Source organism: Tachysurus vachellii, chromosome 13, assembly GCF_030014155.1.
Source record: "Tachysurus vachellii isolate PV-2020 chromosome 13, HZAU_Pvac_v1, whole genome shotgun sequence".
Lineage (NCBI taxonomy): Eukaryota > Metazoa > Chordata > Actinopteri > Siluriformes > Bagridae > Tachysurus > Tachysurus vachellii.
In genome coordinates this window covers 20,103,482-20,124,377 of record NC_083472.1, presented here as the reverse complement: position 1 = coordinate 20,124,377, position 20,896 = coordinate 20,103,482, and the positions used below count along the sequence as shown (strand labels likewise).

Sequence of the window (20,896 nt, the reverse complement as noted above, 5' to 3'; positions counted from 1 at the left end):
TTATTTATTTATTTATTTATTTATTTATTTATTTATTTATTTATTTATTTATTTGCCATTAGAATTGATTTCCTTCCTTCCAGGAGAGAGATACCAACCCCCTTCAAACGTGCTTTGATAAGATCACAGTATAATATTATTTCTTTCTCAAAATGTTCCCATCCCTATCTGGCTTTAATATACAGATGGCTAAATTTATTCATAAACTACTGCATATGAGCAATAGTTATGCATACTCCTGTTCAGTTTCCATGTCTGTGTGTCTTCTGTTTTTTATTGTTATTTATTCATTTTGTTTCGCTACTGCATGCATTTGTATTCAAGACATTACTGATAAAGATCCTAAAGGCCAGTTTTCTAGACAATTAGTGGAATATTTCCCTGTGGCTGAACACCAGTATTTTTTCACAGTGCAATCATGAACCTATGTTGGTTTCTCCACAACGTCACTATCATCATGGCTGTTATCGTCAACCCCCGAGTTACACGGGTTTCATGATAACTCTCCACTTAGTTGTATAACAGTGATTGCATGCATTACATAACCTTTTATCTTTACATTCCAAATCAACAAGCTGGTTTATTATAGTGATATGGAAGCCCCACAAAAGTGTGTAAAGTCCTGATAGTGACCCCCAACAGTCCAATAAATAGAACTGATACCATATAATGATACTTTCCTGAGGTTGATAATTACTTAAAGGTCTGATTCTGTTCTCTGATGATGATGAGTGTCATGTGACCATGTGTACTCATCCAAAATACTCCATTTTCCAAGATGCTTAATGATTTATTGTTAACTGAGGACTGTGTCTCATTATGTTTATTAAGTAGCAGGCATTATCGTATTCATAACTGCCTGAGAGGTCCGGGAATATTAAATCTGAGGATTAATTTAGATGCAGTTTGGTGCTAGTTATATTTGATAACATCTGTGTTAATGAATCCAAGACTAGCAGGTGAAGTCACACCTCTGCTCTAATTGCTAATCAACACAGATTTACAACTAGCAAGAAGTTCTTTTTGAATTATAAAGATCCATTTATAATACCTTTTAAAACAGAATATGCTTTTTTAAAGAAGAAATTAGAAGATTAATTGCATTTGTATGCACAACCATTGTTATTTTACTAATGAAAACAAAACTTACCTTCAAAAAATGATTTTAATTAATTTTCTAAATAAATTAAAAACTAAAAAAAAAATGCTGACCTGTACACTATACTAGAAAACCTCTGACATGGCCACTATGTCTAGAAAACCTCTGACCTAAACACTACAATAGAAAACCTCTGACCTGTACACTATACTAGAAAACCACTGACCTGTACACTACAGTATATTAGAAAACCTCTGACCTGTACACTGTGTCTAGAAAACCTCCGACCTGTACACTACACTAAAAAGAAACGCTGACCTGTACACTATAATCTAGAAAACCTTTGACCTGTACACTTCACTAGAAAACCTCTAACCTGTACACCACACTAAAAACAAATGCTGACCTAAACACTACACTAGAAAACTACACCAGGTTACGTATGTAACCCGGTTCCCTGAGAAGGGAACGAGACGCTGCGTTAGTGCTGACGCTATGGGAATGCTTCTTTGAGGAAGTTGTGTCTGAAGCTCTGTGTGCACACACGCCATTTTAATGGCTCGGAAAGGACACGTGACGGAGTAATTACTCGCCAGTAAGTCCATATAAGGGCATCTACGTCACACTGCTCCAGCTTCTATTTGTCGGAAGGAAGCGCGAACGGACGCCCGGGGCGTGGCCAGCAACGCAGCGTCTCGTTCCCTTCTCAGGGAACCGGGTTACATACGTAACCTGGTGTAGTTCCCTTTCGAGGGAACTCGACGCTGCGTCAGTGCTGACGCTATGGGAACGCCAATACCCACGCCGCCACGCACCGGTCGATGACTGTGCCAGAGGCCGTGAAAGAGCACGAGCAAACTGCCAACAGCACATCACAGGCCCCGCAGTACCTGGGACCCTGGAGTGGGGTCCAAGTCCAGGTCATAGAATCTGATAAAGGTGTGCGGAGAGGACCATCCTGCCGCAGCACAAATATCTTCAATGGGGACACCCCTGGCCAAAGCACTGGATGAGGCGATACCCCTAGTGGAGTGGGCCCTGATGCCGAGAGGTGAGGCCTGACCGCGCACCTCATAGGCCTGAGTAATGGCCTCCACCACCCAGTGGGCCAGGCGCTGTTTGGAAACCGGATTACCCCTATTCCGGCCCCCAAAACAGACGAAAAGGGTGGAGGAGTTACGCCACGAGCTAGAGCGGTGGACGTAAGTCCTCAGGGCCCTTACCGGGCAAAGCAAATGCAGCCTCCCCTGTTCCGCCGACTCATGGGGCGGGGGACAGTAGGCCTGCAGGATGATTGGACAACCCGCCATCCTTGGCACCTTAGGGACATAACCCGGCCTGGGGTGCAGGATAGCCTTGGACATGCCGGGGGAAAATTCCAGGCAGGTGGGGGCAATCGACAAAGCCTGCAAATCACCGACTCTCCTGAGAGAGGCCAAGGCTAGAAGCAGAGCCGACTTCAGGGTCAGAAACTTCTCGGAGGCTGACTCCATGGGCTCAAAGGGGGCTTCCACCAACCCCTCCAGGACCACAGAGAGGTCCCAGGAAGGAAGGCGTGGTCTAGAGGAAGGCCTCAGCCGCCTGACACCACGCAAAAAGCGAGAGACCAAAGGGTGCCTACCCAAGGAGGCTCCAAGGACAGGTTCGTGGTTCGCAGCGACCGCGGCCACGTACACCTTTAGAGTAGACGGGGACAGGCCCCGAGAAAAGCAAGACTGCAGGAACTCCAGCACTGTACCAACCGGGCAGTGAACTGGATCCTGAGAGTGCTCGTCACACCAGAGGCGAAAAAGCCTCCACTTCAGAGCATACAGCCTCCTAGTGGAGGGAGCCCTAGCATTCAGCAGAGTCTCTGTCACCTCAGTCGAGAGGCCTGCGTCTAGGAGCTGGTCCCCCTCAGGGGCCAGACCCAAAGCTTCCACATCTCGGGGCGGGGGTGAAGAATTGCCCCCTGCGCCTGAGAGAGGAGATCCCTCCTGACGGGAACCTCCCATGGAGTGCCGTTCAGGAGGGAGACTAGGTCCGTGAACCATACTCGAGAGGGCCAACGAGGGGCAACTAGGAGAAGGTTGACCTGGTCGTGGCGCACTCTGGCTAGGACTTGCGGGAGCAGAGCTACCGGGGGAAAGGCGTACAGACGGAGACTCGGCCACGTCCATACCAGGGCATCCAGGCCCAACGGGGCCGGATGAGAGAGGGAGAACCACAGCGGACAGTGGGTCGACTCCTCGGAGGCGAACAAATCCACTTCCGCCCGGCCGAAAATCCGCCAGATTCGCTCCACCACATGGGGGTGAAGCCGCCACTCCCCGGGCCTCAGCACCTGCCTCGACAGGAAGTCTGCCTCCCGATTCACACGCCCTGGGATAAAAACCGCTCTCAGCGAAAGAAACCTGGTCTCTGCCCAGAGCAGAATCTGCCGCGCCAACCTGAACAGGGGGCGTGAACGCAGACCGCCCTGATGATTGATATAGGACACCACCGCGGTGCTGTCTGTCCGCACCAGGACATGGCAGCCCTTGAGGTGTGGGAGAAAGTGTTTCAACGCTAGAAACACAGCCCTCATCTCCAGGCAATTTATGTGCCACGAGAGACAGGGGCCCTCCCATAGACCCTGGGCCGGGCGGCCATCTAAAGCCGCGCCCCAGCCCGAGAGCGAGGCGTCCGTCGAAAGAGTCCTGCGACGGTGACACGCCCCTAGAATGGGACCCAAGGCCAAGAACCGGGGTCTTTTCCACAGAAGAAGGGTACGAAGCCCACGGCGCGTAACCCGTATAACCCTGAGGGGACGTCTGCGAGGGTGAAAGCCCGCACCCCTGAGCCAGAACTGGAACGGCCTCATATGAAGCAGACCCAAAGGGATAACGTTGGCTGCTGCTGACATGAGGCCGAGCACCCTCTGTGCCTCGGCGACAGAGAGGCCGCGTCCCAGCCGAATAGCTTTCACTGCTGCCAAGATGGAGGCCACCCGAGCGGGAGACAGATGTGCCCGCATCGTGGTGGAATCCCAAACTACCCCCAGAAAGGTGGTTCTCTGAGAGGGAGCAAGCACACACTTTCCTGGGTTCAGCCTGAGGCCTAAGGACCTCATGTGGGCAAGCACAGCATCTCGATGACTGGCTGCCATAGCCTCGGACTGGGCCAGAATGAGCCAGTCGTCGAGGTAATTCAGTACACGGATGCCCTGGAGACGCAACGGTGCCAGGGCAGCATCCATGCACTTCGTAAACGTACGGGGTGAAAGGGCTAGGCCAAAAGGAAGGACACGATACTGGTACGCTTCGCCCCCGAAAGCGAACCTGAGGAACTTCCTGTGTTCTGGCAGAATGCTTATGTGAAAATAAGCATCTTTGAGGTCGATCGTCACAAACCAGTCCTCGGATCTGATCTGGGACACGATCACCTTGAGCGTGAGCATCTTGAACTTGTAGGTCCTCAGAGTACAGTTCAGAGCCCGCAGGTCCAAAATCGGACGCAGCCCCCCGTCCTTCTTGGGAACAACAAAATATCGGCTGTAAAAGCCGGAGTCCTGCTCTGGGAGGGGAACATGCTCTATGGCCCCTTTCTCCAGAAGCGAGCAGAGTTCCTCTTGGAGGAACACCGCCTGGTGCCCGCCCACGATCGTGGGCAACATGCCCTGGAAGCCCGGGGGGCGGGAGGAAAACTGGATCCTGTACCCTCTTTCTACAGTGTCCAGGACCCACTGCGACACCCCTGGCAGAAGTTTCCACGCTGCCAGGCTGCCTGACAGAGGCAACAGCCTCGCGCAGACCTCCCGGGTGCCCTGAAACAGCACACTGGCAGGCGCTAACCCGGGAAGATCCGTACACAAACGGGGAGCCGAGACAGGCCCCACTGCCCCCCGAAACGACAAAGACGGCGGGGCAGGCAGTAGGGGGGGCGTTCCTGAATAGGATGCCCCCAGGAGCCGCCGCCCACGGGCATCAGGACTCCTTTGGGGCTCGCCTGGCTGAAATAACGGACCTAAGGTCCCCTCTCCCCTGACGGGTCTGGGCCCGGGTACGCTGACCGGCCTCCCTAGTCCTAGACGGGGGGGCACGGGCCGCTACACTAACCTTTTTCACTGCCCTAAGCGAACTAGAAGGGGGCAGGGAGTGGCTAGATGAAGGCCCAGGCTGCTCGCCGCGGCGAGGGAGAAACTCCCTGAATGCCGCCGATTGGCGTTTCACCTCCTGGTGTCTGTCGACGACAGTATTCACTGCGTCGCCAAACAAACCCAGGGGCGACACCGGGGCGTCCAGGAGAAAGGACTTATCCTTGTCCTTTATGCCGGTTAAATTAAGCCACAGGTGCCTCTCCGTGGCAACTAGCGCAGCCATTGAACGGCCTATGGAGCGGGCCGTCTGCTTCGTGGCACGGAGTGCAAGGTCAGTGGCCCGGCGGAGCTCAGATATCGCCTGAGGTCCCAATTCCTCCCTCCCATCAAGCTCTGCCAGCAGGTCAGCCTGGTAGGCCTGCAAAACGGCCATGGTGTGCAGAGCCGCACCTGCCTGGCCTGCCGCTGTATAAGCCTTACCTACAAGGGCTGAGGTGGTCCTACAGGGCTTGGAGGGAAGGGCAGGTCTCCTCCATGCGGGCGATGCAGGCGAGAGATAGCCCGCGAGCGTCTCTTCAACCCTAGGCATCGCCCCATAGCCATGGCTTTCAAGCCCTATGATGGCTGAATAATCAGACATGGCCGGAGAAAAAACACGCGCCGCAAATGGATTCTTCCAGGACCTCGACACCTCAGCATGGAGGTCAGGAAAAAAAGGCAGTCGCCTGCGTGCAGGTGGCCTGCGGCCTGAAGTCAGAAAGCGGTCGTCTAACTTAGAGCGGGCGACACTAACTTCCTCTTCAGGCCAATCCAAATTCAGCCTACCCACGGCGCGTGACACCACTTCGAGGAGCTCCTCGAACGTGACTGACTGCTCTCTCTCATTCGGCTTTACCGAGGGGGAAAGCACGTCCCCGCCCACATCGAGCTCCTCAGAGCCCGACGCGGAAAGCAGCATGCCCTCTTCCGGGTCGGGAGAAATCGCAGTGCGAGCTCCCGAAACCGAAACTGAGCGAACGGAGTCAGGGGAGAGGGCAAGAGAAAGGGAAACACCCGTCTCTTGCTCCGCCTCCGCTAACTCGACCTGCGAACCCCATGATCGGAGCCGCCGCGCCGCCTCGGCGGACGCAGGACCCGAACCACGAGGCGCAGCTGATTGCTTGGAAAACACAGCCAGGCGGGATCGGAGAGTGCGCAGAGGGAAATCCTCACAATGCACGCAGCCGGCTCCCTCGAGAGCCGACCGCGCATGCTCCTCTCCCAAACACACAACACAAAGAGAATGCGAGTCGTCCCCCGTGATAAAGCGGGGGCACGGATGCACGCATTGCTTAAAGTGCTTGGACTGTAACATAATTATGTCCTCGCCTAGCTTTCCCTATTTTTTTTTTTTCCCTGCACTTGACAGACAGTGACAAACGACACACATACACAGAGCGCTTCCTGAAGACAAAGAAAGCTGGAGCAGTGTGACGTAGATGCCCTTATATGGACTTACTGGCGAGTAATTACTCCGTCACGTGTCCTTTCCGAGCCATTAAAATGGCGTGTGTGCACACAGAGCTTCAGACACAACTTCCTCAAAGAAGCATTCCCATAGCGTCAGCACTAACGCAGCGTCGAGTTCCCTCGAAAGGGAACCACTGACCTGTATACTATGTCTAGAAAACCTCTGACCTAAACACTACACTAAAAAACCTCTGTACTGTACACTACAATAATAAACCTCTGGCCTGTACACTATAATAATAAACCTCTGACCTGTACACTATAATAATAAACCTCTGACCTGTACACTATAATAATAAACCACTGACCTGTACACTATAATAATAAACCTCTGACCTGTACACTATAATAATAAACCTCTGACCTGTACACTATAACAGTAAACCTCTGACCTGTACACTATAACAGTAAACCTCTGACCTGTACACTATAATAATAAACCTCTGACCTGTACACTATAATAATAAACCTCTGACCTGTACACTATAACAGTAAACCTCTGACCTGTACACTATAATAATAAACCTCTGGCCTGTACACTATAATATTAAACCTCTGACCTGTACACTATAATAATAAACCTCTGACCTGTACACTATAATAATAAACCTCTGACCTGTACACTATAATAATAAACCTCTGACCTGTACACTATAACAGTAAACCTCTGACCTGTACACTATAATAATAAACCTCTGACCTGTACACTATAACAGTAAACCTCTGACCTGTACACTATAATATTAAACCTCTGACCTGTACACTATAATAATAAACCTCTGACCTGTACACTATAATAATAAACCTCTGACCTGTACACTATAATAGTAAACGTCTGACCTGTACACTATAATAATAAACCTCTGACCTGTACACTATAACAGTAAACCTCTGACCTGTACACTATAATATTAAACCTCTGACCTGTACACTATAATAATAAACCTCTGACCTGTACACTATAATAATAAACCACTGACCTGTACACTATAATAATAAACCTCTGACCTGTACACTATAATAATAAACCTCTGACCTGTACACTATAATAATAAACCTCTGACCTGTACACTATAATAATAAACCACTGACCTGTACACTATAATAATAAACCTCTGACCTGTACACTATGTCTACAAACATACACTATGTCTCATAATGGCAAAGTTTATCTCGTCTTCTTTTGTTGATGCTTCGAGCAACTCTCTCTCTCGGTCCTGCAAATTTGCTTAAAGGTGTATCTGTCTATTCATCCATTACCACCTCCAAGTGTCTCTAATCTATTTTTCATGATATAGCCTCAAACTCTACAAACTCAAAAGTATTTACTTCTCTGTGCCTTTAGCTTGATTTGCATCATGGGTATTAGCATTAATGTTAGACCTGGTGCCACTTCTTCTTCTTATTCTAGTTTGTTTTTAGCCTTAAACCAGTTGCTACACCTGCTCCATCATCTTCTATAAAATAAACTACTGCCTAGGCATCATTTTAATGATTGCACTGCTTTCTTTTAGAGTCCCTGTCTTACGGTAACACACTACCACTGAATACGCTCAGTTAAAAAACAAAAAATCAATAGAATTCACAGCTTTCTGGTTTCTATTTAGTTTTGTTTTCACAAGAAAGATGCAGAGATGGATGCAGGTAAGTGCAAAACTTTTTTTCGATTTTGAAAATGGAAAAACAGGCAATGGTCCATTGATCAGGAAAAAAGGTACGAGGGGATAAGTCAAAGCACAAAAACAAAGCAGGGTGAAAAACAGATAAACAGAAGCATAAGCAAATGGCTTGGTAATGTCAAGATGGAGAGGAAACTTTGTGATAGTATACAGTACTTTGTGAAGTGGTTGTGACTGTGTGTGTGTGAGTGTGTGTGTGTGTGTGTGTGAGTGAGAGAGAGAGAGAAAGAGAAAGATTGGAGACAGGGGCGTATAATCAAAAGTGCTGTGACTGTGAAGATGTAAGTGAGTATGGAAAGTGAAGGTTGGTGTGGCCAGATTTCTAGGCTGTGATGCCGGATGGGAAATGAGTCTGAGGTATGAGTAGACCTGACATATATGCCACGAAATGCCACTGATATTTTAAGCATAAGCCAAAAACAAATATCAAATAATACATACAGTACCCTTTATGGGCAAATCAATTATTTGTCACATAATAACCTTACCATGCACCTGTACAGCATGCTATGAATGCAGATTTATTAACAGCCTCTAATCTGAATTTTTTTAATCACCCAGTACTTTTTATGTGGCACCACAGGAGTTGTTTAGTGTATCTCCTACAAGAGGTTTTCTCAGCTGTACTATGGCAGAAGGAAGAGAAGATTGGCTGATTGTTTCATCATGACTTCTCTTTTCCAGTGGTGAGACCGTTTAACACCAATGGACATCACGTTAACGACATCTCTGTTAGCACTGCCGGGTTGTTGCTACGACAACGGCAAAGATGGAAAAAAAACTCACCTGCGATCTTGAATCTTTTAAATCTCACAAATCAAATGTGATGTTTTAGAGGTCTTATTATTATGACTTTTAACTGGTTTCACTCCTTTGGGTAAAGTTTTTTTTTTACTTTAAACATCCTGCTTCTCTGGAAAATGTGTGTGTTATGCTACAATGGGCATCAAACGCTGAGCAGTTATTCCGTTCACGCTTATGTTTTTATGATGTGCCGGTTGAATCAATATGCTGAATCGAAGCCAAAACAACACAAAGAGTGTTACCAGTTAGCCCATTTATCTCACACTTTGCTGGGCGTTGATGCCCCTAGGATCATACATGAGCAGGTGATGGAAACATTGCTGTATTGTTGAAAGTTGCAGAGCAGCTAAAAGTGGATAAAGCTCTTGTGCTCTGTGATAGTGTCATATGGCAAGTGTGTTTGGTTTTATCCATACAACCCTAAACCTTATTTTGTAAAACTGTAAAACTGCCACCACAAAATTAGGGTTAGGGTTGTGTGCGTTCTACCTCTGACATTTCCTCAGGTACATCGCTAAAATTCCTAATAGACCTTCAGAATTTTTGAGACATTAAAAAAAAAAATCCTGCACATAAAGATATTATCTAAACACACTTGAAGATTAGTTTAAAATTTTAGTAGCTTACTTTGCCTAACCAGACGGTTACAACGGAAGGTGATCGCATTCATAGTAATAACTGTAATGATTCTTGTTCCATCAAGCTTCATATCAAATCACTCCTAAATATGTGGCACATGTAGCGCTAGGTTTTGGGATCAACCAGATGCCCTGGTTGAAAAAAAACATGACTTCACATTGACCACATTATCTGTTCATCCAAAATAATATGTATTTTATACAGTAATGTTCTGTTCTGTAATTTAGTTTTTTTTTTTCTGCTAACTATGGTGGTAAAAAGTTACTTTAGCTTTCCAGGAAAATTCTGGCCACGCTAACTGGTCTACAGCCTTTTTTTTTAACTTGTATGACTATTTAGATCTTCACAGGAAAGAAACTATGGCACGTACCGTAATTATCATTAAACTGAAAAGTATATGAATACATTTAGTGTTGTCAAATTAATAAATAAAAGTATAAATAATAAATACAGGCTTAAATAATAGCTTGCTGATAGGCCACATACCCAACCTTTTCAACTTCTTGTTCAAACATGTTCTATTTTAATAGCCACTCAACTGCAAATACATGCTGAGGCTTTTACATAAAGGCTTTAAAGCAGTGCACATCTTGTTTAATGGAGTAGAAACTTCTATAAACAACTAGTATGGCAAGATTCTATGAAAAGCTCTGCAAGTAGTTGTTGACTACGTAAAACGCATGATTCACTCGTTTCTTTACTGCTTGTGTGGTGAGCAGGAAAAACACTTGCCAATCTAAAGTAATCACTTCACAGCTGTCCTTAGTGCGTTTTCCAAGTACTCATTATGTCGGATGGAGACCGAGCAACTATTCAGGCCCCTGAGAGAAAGCACAACCTCCGTCCATACATAATCAGGAATGACAGCTTTGTCAACATCTGGCGTGTGCATGGCGACGCAATCATGAGCAAAATAACATTTTGCGTGTCGGCCCGATGCGTCGCCGATAATAAATTGCATGTGGGCTGGTTGTGCAGAGGACGCTGGGAAGCCCTCCGGGACTTGTACAGTTTGTGCTGCAGGGAACTAACTTTTCACTCTGCGTGAATGTGGGCAGCGAAAATAAAAGCACATTGAGACATGAATAAGAAGTGCTCAGTACCAAAAGGAGCAGCAAATAAAGCAGCATGAGTGGGTGGCTGCAATGCTGCCATTATGCTGAAATCGGCATTCACAGCATACAGATGCTGCACACTACTCCTCCTCTAACACTACTACCTTCAATTACATGAACAATGAGAGATTGTGCAAACTGTATGGTGGAAAAAGACAGCATAAGTGTGTGTGTGTGAGAGATAGTGTGTGTGTGTGTGTGTGTGTGTGTGTGTGTGAGAGAGAGTGTGTGTGTTATTTTTTTCCCTTTAATTCCCCCAACACACAAGACAATTATCTCTACAAGTATTGCAGAGTTTAACAGAAAAAAAAGCCCAGATCAAGAGAACTAAGTCACAATTAAGTAATCAGAAACAATAAGCTGTTTTATAAAATAAAATCTATCATTCCATTTTTTTAATAGGAAATTCTAATGCATCTTAAAGCAAATATCCACTCTGAAACCAATTGAAACATGTTTATTTTCAAACGCTGATGGTTTTCTGGTCCGAATGACATAGTTATTGTTTTATTTACGTTATTCTTGTGAGAATTCGGCGATTGACTGCAGCACTTACATCATACAGGGACATTTAGAATTCGGTTTAAAAGGAGAAAACACATTTAAAGGACACAAACATAAGAGATAATGGTCAGGTTTTGGTGTTAGAGAATAGAAACAAAATAAGCAAAAGCTTTCTGAGTGCGACATTTTGTAGGGCTTTGCACACTTAACCCTGTGTAAACAGAATCCTGGGTTATCCTGTTTCATGTTTCTTCATGTTCCATATCCTGTTTCACACTGCTCATACTCTGGCCCATGGTTGATTAATTAATAAATATTCATAACCTGTTTCAAACTGTACATTTCTAAACCCTGGGTCAACCCCTGGGTGGTGGCTGAAGGGGTTAAGGCTCTGGACTGTTTATAGGAAGGCCAGGATTCAAGCCCCAGCACTGACAAGCTGCCACTGTTGGGCAATTGAGCAAGGCCCTCCTGCTCCACGGTGCTGTATTATAGCTGCCCCTCTGCTCCTACCCCATCCTCAGTCGGGATATGGGAAGAAAGATTTCCACTGTAATGTATATGTGGCAATAATAAAGGCTTCTATGCCCAATTTCATTAATGTTCTAATTTGCATATTTGCTTTGTCACAACAGTGATTGTATAAATACATTGCATAACCAATTTAAATAACAGCTTGTCTCACACTTTTGCATCAGTGAGAAAATTAGGACAGATCTGCCATTTTGCGCCTGAGTAGGCATTGATATCTTTCACAGCTTTGTCATCTTTTCTGCCTTTTGAAGTTGATTTGCAGTTAAAATGGCATACAATAATGTCCAGTTTCCACTCATTTTTCAATGGTTTCGTTAAATGCTAAATTAAAACTGACCATTTCTTACCAACTGACACATTTTCTGTAATCATTAGGCATTATTTTTTTCCCCTCAGATGTTGAAAATTCTGTTTGCACAACATGGAAGGTTTCTGTGACCGAACAAAAAAGCGTAATACATTTGGCACCACAATGGGGTATTAACATCACAAAGGCAGTGCTAATCCTGCTTCAGAGCATGGTTTAATAACCCCGGGTAAAAATCACTGATTAATCCTGTTTCTAAATTACAAACTGGGGTTGAAACAAGGTTTCTAATGACAGTAACACTGGGTTAAGCAGTGTATAGCTTAGTGGTTAAAGTCTGAACAGAAGGTTGAGAGTTCAAATCTTAGGTCCACCAAGCTGCCACTGCTGGGCCCCTGAGCAAGGTCCTTAACGCTCAGTTGTATAAAATGAAATAAAAAATGTAAGTCGCTCTGGATAAGGGTGTCTGCCAAATGTAATATCATGTTAACGAGATATTCAATGTAGACCTAGTAGAGACACTGATCCAAAATTTAGGCTTAAAGTTCCAGGATGCACAGCAGCTTGAGAAACTGACCAGAAGAATCCATTTGCAGATTAATGGAGAACACAGCAAACAAAGTCCCAAACAGAAAGCAACACAGAGTCAATGAAAATGGTACAGTTTAAAACTAGAAGAATCTAAAATCCCAAAAGCACTAATCCAGTAATCACACAGCAAAGAGAATAAACACACAGAAAACAGGTTAGGTTATAGGGTAAGGGTTAGGGTTAGGATTAGGGTTAGGGAAAAAGCAAACTAAACCAGTAATCACACAGTCAAGAGAATAAACACAGAGAAAACAGGATAGGGTATAGGGTAAGGGTTAGGATTAGGGTTAGGGAAAAAGCAAACTAAACCAGTAATCACACAGGCAAGAGAATAAACACAGAGAAAACAGATTAGGGTAAGGGTTAGGATTAGGGTTAGGGAAAAAGAAAACTAAACCAGTAATCACACAGGCAAGAGAATAAACACAGAGAAAACAGATTAGGGTAAGGGTTAGGGTTAGGATTAGGGTTAGGGAAAAAGCAAACTAAACCAGTAATCACACAGGCAAGAGAATAAACACACAGAAAACAGGTTAGGGTATAGGGTTAGGGTTAGGATTAGGGTTAGGGAAAAAGCAAACTAAACCAATAATCACACAGGCAAGAAAATAAACACAAAGAAAACAGGTTAGGGTATAGGGTAAGGGTTAGGATTAGGGTTAGGGAAAAAGCAAAAGCAAACTAACCCAATAATCACACAGGCAAGAGAATAAACACAGAGAAAACAGGATAGGGTATAGGGTAAGGGTTAGGATTAGGGTTAGGGAAAAAGCAAAAGCAAACTAACCCAATAATCACACAGGCAAGAGAATAAACACAGATAAAACAGGATAGGGTATAGGGTAAGGGTTAGGATTAGGGTTAGGGAAAAAGCAAAACCAAACTAACCCAATAATCACACAGGCAAGAGAATAAACACAGAGAAAACGTTGCAAGGGTCGATACACAGAAAATATCAGTAGCAAAAACAAAGGCTTTGTATAGCAGTAGCAACTAACATAAACAGGTTTCTGTTGGCTTAAATGTCTGTGAAACTGAAGTTGTAGCATAATCCGGAAGTGGCTAAAATTCCATTGATGGCAGAAGGGGGGTCTGCTGGTAAATCTCTTACACAGATATACAGTAAAGCTAAGAAACGAAAGGTTAGAGCTGACTAGCTCAGATAGTTATCAGTGATTTACAAAATAGCAAGCAAGACGCCACTGACAGCAGAGTTAGCATTAAATTTGAAGCTTTGGTAGCAGAACTGTTGAAGGTGCAGTCAAAGAGCTGGACAGACTAAAACACTAAAGCATCAGTCGCTTTAGCTAGTGAAGGTAGTGATGAAGTGAGGGTTCACCTAACTGGCCACTTTCAGCAGGTAGGCAAACAGCATTGTGGATAGAAATCTGTTAATCGAAATGCACATAGAGCAACAAGGCAAAAATATAGCATCATTTTAGATCACATGTTATGACCTAGGGTTAGGTTTAGGGTTTCTGGGTCAGTAAAATTTATTTATTATATACATTTTCAAGGTATTCTACATGTTTCATGAAAATGCTTTTAATTCCTTTTCATTTAGTAGCAATTTATTTACAATTATGTATTTATATTTTAACACAAGACTCTTTATACAGAGAAAAAATATTTTATGTACAAAGCAAAAGTAAAACCGTTTTGCATAATTAAACACACACACACACGATGGGTTTTGTACACAGTTTCCCAAAAGTGTCTTAGTACAAAGATCATTGCTGAACAATCCTGCAATTATCATTATTGTCTCCGGGCCCTGAATAATTCTATCTAAAAACTTCATGATAGACCAGTGCATCATTGAAGTGTGGGTGAAACCATAACGAGTCACTTATTAGGATCACTGAAGCCAGAAGCTGGTTCAAGACTCTTGAAAGAACACTTTGCTTCGCTCTGCCTCTGTCTGTTTTAAGGCAGGCTGATTGCATCTACTGACAGCATCCATGTGGAAGGTTTTAATTAAACAAGATAAGGACCTTGGCATCTTTGCATAACGATGCTTTGATAGTGGCAGATGCCAACACGAAGGGCTAGGAAATGCAAATGCATGCACACACACATGGGTGCATTCATGCAGACACACACACACACAGATAGACAGACACGCACACACACACAGAATAATGAATATTTGTGTTTGAATCTGTACTCTTGGAAGGGCAGATTACAATTACACAGATCATACCAATAGATAATTATGTACATATTTATTCAGCAGATGTGCGACTCCTCCAGTGTTCTGCTTGTTTTTTGTATTTTTAAGAAGATCACTAGGAAGCCGTATATTATTATTAACATCAGTGGCAACCAACACAATAAAAATAAAAAAATAAAAATACTAATAAGCAATAATTATAATAATAAATTGTAGTAATATATATATTTTTTATCTAATGCTAGAAAGAGCTAAAAATCTGCCTGAGATGGATCTATTTATTCTATTTTTTTTATTATTTTAGCTTAAACCTGCAAGGCGTTCAGCTACTGAACCACTGTGATCAAGACAAGCCTAAGAATTTTAAGTTCATTTATTTTCAAGTTAAACTCATCATGACATTTCTTTGTTACTCTGACTGAACTTCAGAATGTTAATTTTCCAACCGATAACTCGTTTTAATTAGTAGACTGCAGAAAGACCTATGTTTCTGAATAGAACCACTGAAGCACATTGTTTTATTATACTGTATGACAAGACGTGATTTCCAGTTCACACGCCCAGCACCCCTGTGCAATTCTACACAGCTACAAATTATATTATGGCCAACCTCTTGAAACTGCTGTTTTATACATGCCTTGTCTAAGCACGGAGGCACAGCAGGTAGCGTTGCCACCTCTCACATGCCAGAACCATGCTGATAGGTGGATTAGCTATGCAAAATTACCCCTAGGTGTGAATGAGTGTGGGAATATATGTGTGAGTGGTATGATGCCGTGCCAACAAGGTCTCACAAAAAATATGATTAAAGGACCAGCCAGCTGATTCGTAACACTTGGATGGAGTCTACTTGTGATTTATAGCAGCTTTACGATCACAAGGCTTCATAAGCTGTCTGCCAAGCCTCAAAGATGTCGGTAACACATTACAATAAGTGTACGTTTATGATCGTTTACTAATATCTGACTCAATTTTACTTAAATGTGAACTAAAGATTAGTTAAAGCATGTACTAATCATGAAGTAACAAAATAGTTTAACTAGCACGTGAGGTACATAAATAACGACCACTTTAAACTCAATCAAAAATGTTCAGTCATTTTGAGGGGGAAGTGGCTCAAAACATAAGCAATAGCACAAGAGAGATGGATGATCAATTAATAATAATAATAATAATAATAATAATAATAGAAATAATAATAATAATAATAAGTATTATTATTATTATTGTTTATTTTTTGTTATATATAATGCAATAATCAACCCTTCCTGTTTGAGATACAGAAAAAAAACATCATGAGAGAGAAAAAAGAAAGAAAGAAAGAAAGAAAGAAAGAAAGAAAATCTGCCTGAGATTTTTCTATTCATTAATTCCTTTATTTTTGCTAAATGTGTTTAGTTACAAAACCACTGTGACCAAGACAAGCCTAAGAATTTTAATTTTTAGGTGCAGTGGCTCAAAACATAAGCAATAGCGCAAGAGAGATGGATGACCATTCATAATGTTTTAAAGCCAGGAGAACTGATTGACAAAGAGGCAGTGAAGCAATCTTAAGCTTAATATAACAACATACATCTAAGTTTAAAACACCAGAAAAGAATCGTATAGCCCACTGCTTTTAAATGTTATTAGATTATAGCATCTGTTAAATGGATAAATGTTACACTATTAATTCCACCTTTGCGGATAAAGAGCAGATTCCCGGACACGAGACGCCTAGAGCATACTCTAGTACTACAAAAACAGTGAGAAATGGATGGAGAATGATTGATTTTTATTTTTATTAGAGTGTCTTTCTTCATTCAGTAAGTCGGATCAACGTAAATTGCAGAAGCAACCCAGCGCCATCCAATCATGTGTGTGTATGCAAAAACATATGGCAAATAATATAAACAGAACCTTTAATTCATGTTCTTTTTTATCCAGCATGTTTAATTGAAGGGGGGCACGGTGGCTTAGTGGTTAGCACGTTCGCCTCACACCTCCAGGGTCGGGGTTCGATTCCCGCCTCCACCTTGTGTGTGTGGAGTTTGCATGTTCTCCCCGTGCCTCGGGGGTTTACTCCGGGTACTCCGGTTTCCTCCCCCGGTCCAAAGACATGCGTGGTAGGTTGATTGGCATCTCTGGAAAATTGTCCGTAGTGTGTGATTGCGTGAGTGGATGAGTGTGTATCTGTGTGTGTGCCCTGTGATGGGTTGGCACTCCGTCCAGGGTGTATCCTGCCTTGATGCCCGATGACGCCTGAGGTAGGCACAGGCTCCCCGTGACCCGAGGTAGTTCGGATAAGCAGTAGAAGATGAATGAATGAATGAATGTTTAATTGAGGTTACCCCTACATGTTAATTAATACATAAACTAGCATACATGTACTAACGTGTATTTCAGGCGGTCATTATTCACGTATGATTCATCATTACTTTATTAAAGCACAATCCTTCATGTACTATTGTATAGTGTTAATAACAGTATTACAGAAATAACAGTTAATATAGTATATACAGTATATATAGTAATAACATGTTAATAACAGTTAATATAGTGTTAGCACAGTAACAAAACGATGCCAGTAAAGATTTTTTTAGTATACTGTCACCTGATGCCAATTGATCCCAGGATTGTTACATACCAAATTCCAAAGCTGCATCATATTTTGCAAAATTATTTAACTTAATATTTTCTATACTTTTCTAGTGTAGTGAATTATACATGTTCTAGCTCTTACACGTTCATGACTATACACCGTGATGCCTGTAAGCAAGTTCCACCTGTGCTCTCTGTTTGATTTTTAGACACCGATTCAAACCCTGATGCAAATATTGACCTTTTACAATTCCCTTTACGTGCATTTCCATAAACGTGCAATATTGTTAAGAATCCGTATAAAAACCCAATAGCGGCGTTCCGTGAAGGATTACATCTGTTCACTGAATAATCATAAATGTTCATTTTTTAGATTATTCCTTTCTTACTGAGACATAAAAATGACATAATATGTCTCTGCAAAATATAATACTTGAAACAATTTTGCATTTATTAAGTACTGGATTCATATGAAACTCTATGGAGACTAATTCCAGTGTATTTAGATGCACCGAGCAGTTTCAAATGGGCATACACACACTTGGCAGATCGAAAAGGGCATATATTCCTTCATCCATTCATGGTAGGCATACTAATGATCCTATGTGCCAGGGAGACTTCGAGATTGTTGTAAGGTCACGGCTAATTAATGGTCTTTTAGCCTTACTCAGTTATTGAAAACGCCCAAACATAGCATGTCGTTCAAGACTTGACGTTAATTACACGTGGTACGTTATAATTTCATATATGTATGTGATTAATATTGTAGAATGACAGCTCTGGCATTAACAATCACTGTAACAGTGTTTAAGATATACATTTCTGATAAAGTCTTTCACTTTTTTAAAAGTGAGGATTTGGCAACCTTTGTTTTATAGCTTAGGGACCAGCTGGTCAACAGGCAAGTAAGGAGGCAGACCAAATGGTGTACAGTAATCACATTCTGATCTATACTGCAATGATGTCGTTTTTTCATAAAGTTTATTAAGGGAAACTGAAGAAATGTGTAGAAGTGACATCGAGCCACTGAGTCACTCAATAGAGGACAGGGAACTGACGACTTCATACCTTTGAGTGGCAGTCGTTAGCAGACATACACCAAATCATACATTAAAGATAATGTGAGTTTTTTTTTTATTTTTTTAAGAGCACTTATGTTCCAGATGTGATGCACATCAGTCCATCAGGCCATGGGACTCATTGGGCCATTCCATTTACAGCTGCTTTCAAAACTAAAAGAGATTCATATATATATATATATATATATATATATATATATATATATATATATATATATATATATATACATGTATATCAGGCAGAGAGTCTAACATACTAACGTCCAGTTTCTTTCTACGGACAGCCCTGACGCTTGGATTACACATACTCTCACTACAACAGCAAGAAACCCCTGGACATTTTATGATATAATGGCAAACACGATGGCTCTGTTAGAAGGAGATAAATCCTTAGCGCTTTGTTCAACATATATCTTGAAAATTACTTTCTGCCAACATAAGTGTGACTACGGAGAATGATTGTCAGCCTGGCAAATTGAGTCTCAAAAGGTTCCCAGTCATCAAAATTGTGTAACCGTTTGTAAAATCCGATTATAAAAGAAGTTTATGCAAGTTTTAGAAACATTTTTTGCTTTTCATCAGTGGTGTACTGTATCTGCACCATCAAAAGAGTTAAATAGCTTTTAGAGAGAAAATGTTATGAGAAAAAAACACATCCATCGATGGACCATGATCTCAGTCTTATAGGTTCCCGGTATAAGGTGCTGTTTCTTTACCATTATGAATGAACACCTATGTGATTTCACCTATAATAAATATATTTCATTACAATTTGAAATTACCTTTTGACTATCCTTTCTAATGAAGCCATTAACATTTTATGTTAAATTAAGATTTACTTTGTGCCACTTTTCAAGGTATCTCTATAACATATCCAGTTCATTTTCACTGAGTTTTCTCTCTTGGTTTAATTCTTTGTTTGACTGATGAGCTTATGTCCTGGAGCAAATTTCAAACTCAAATTTAAATTCAATGTATTTGTATAGCGCTTTTAACAATTCAATGTATTTGAATAGCGCAATTAACAACATTTAACAAAGTATAGAAACAGAAGGGAAAAGGAAATAAATATATCTAAATATAAAATAAGAAGAAAAAATAAGAATAAAAATAAATGAATGAATACACATGTAAATTTATTTAAAAATATTAATTTATAAATACTATATATATATAGTATACTCACCGGTCACTTTATTAGGTACATCTATCCAACTGCTTGTTAACGCAAATTTCTAATCAGCCAATCACATGGCAGCAACTCAATGCATTTGGGCATGTAGACATGGTCAAGACGATCTGCTGCAGTTCAAACTGATGTCAGAAAGGTAATTTAAGTGACTTTGAACGTGGCATGGTTGTTGGTGCCAGACAGGCTGGTATGAGTATTTCAGGAACTGCTGATCTACTGGGATTTTCACGCACAACCATCTCTAGGGTTTACAGAGAATTGTCTGAAAAAGAGAAAATATCCAGTGAGCGGCAGTTCTGTGGGCGCAAATGCCTTGTTGATGTCAGAGGTCAGAGGAGAATGGCCAGACTGGTTCGAGCTGATAGAAAGGCAACAGTAACTCAAATAACCACTCGTTACAACCGAGGTATGCAGAAGAGCATCTCTGAACGCACAACACATCAAACCTTGAGGCGGATGGGCTACAGCAGCAGAAGACCACACCGGTACTAGTAAGGTGTACCTAATAAAGTAGCGGGTGATTGTGTGTGTGTGTATATATATATATATATATATATATATATATATATATATATATATATATATATATATACACATACACACACACACACACACACACACACACACACACACACACCTATGCCTAATGAGGCAGCAAGGAAAAACTCCCTGAGATGATATGAGGAAGAAATTTTGAGAGGAACCAGGCATGGAAGGAAACCCATCCTCATTTGCGTGACACTGGACAGGAAATAAGGTAAATGTAAATAATGTCCTTTCTACAACAGTTTATAATAGTGCAAGCGAGAGCTCCTGAGGTCTAATAGGTCAACGCAAACACTTGAGTTCACCACAGACCCAACACTAATTCCTTCCTGTCAAAGTCTTCAAATGATTGCTGAAAAAGACCAGACCATAAGAAAAAATTCAAACCTACGTGGCCTTGTGTGAAAAAGTGTTTGCCCCTAAACCTAATAACTGCTTGGGCCGCCCTTAGCAGCAAGAACTGCAATCAAGCATTTGCGATAACTTGC

The 20,896-nt window shown here is 42.3% G+C and overlaps 1 protein-coding gene across 1 annotated transcript in view; it reads right to left on the bottom strand.

The window, feature by feature from the left end:
- Window positions 1-2,835: 2,835 nt before the first annotated feature.
- Window positions 2,836-20,896, bottom strand: part of LOC132856323 (uncharacterized) — a 60,035-nt gene continuing 41,974 nt past the window's right edge. The window contains exons 3-4 of the mRNA XM_060885861.1: window positions 5,290-6,315; window positions 2,836-5,165 (exon numbers count right to left, since the gene is read on the bottom strand). Coding sequence (XP_060741844.1) covers window positions 2,979-5,165; window positions 5,290-6,315 — 3,213 coding nt within the window. The 3' untranslated portion in view covers window positions 2,836-2,978. The remainder of the gene's footprint in view (window positions 5,166-5,289; window positions 6,316-20,896) is intronic.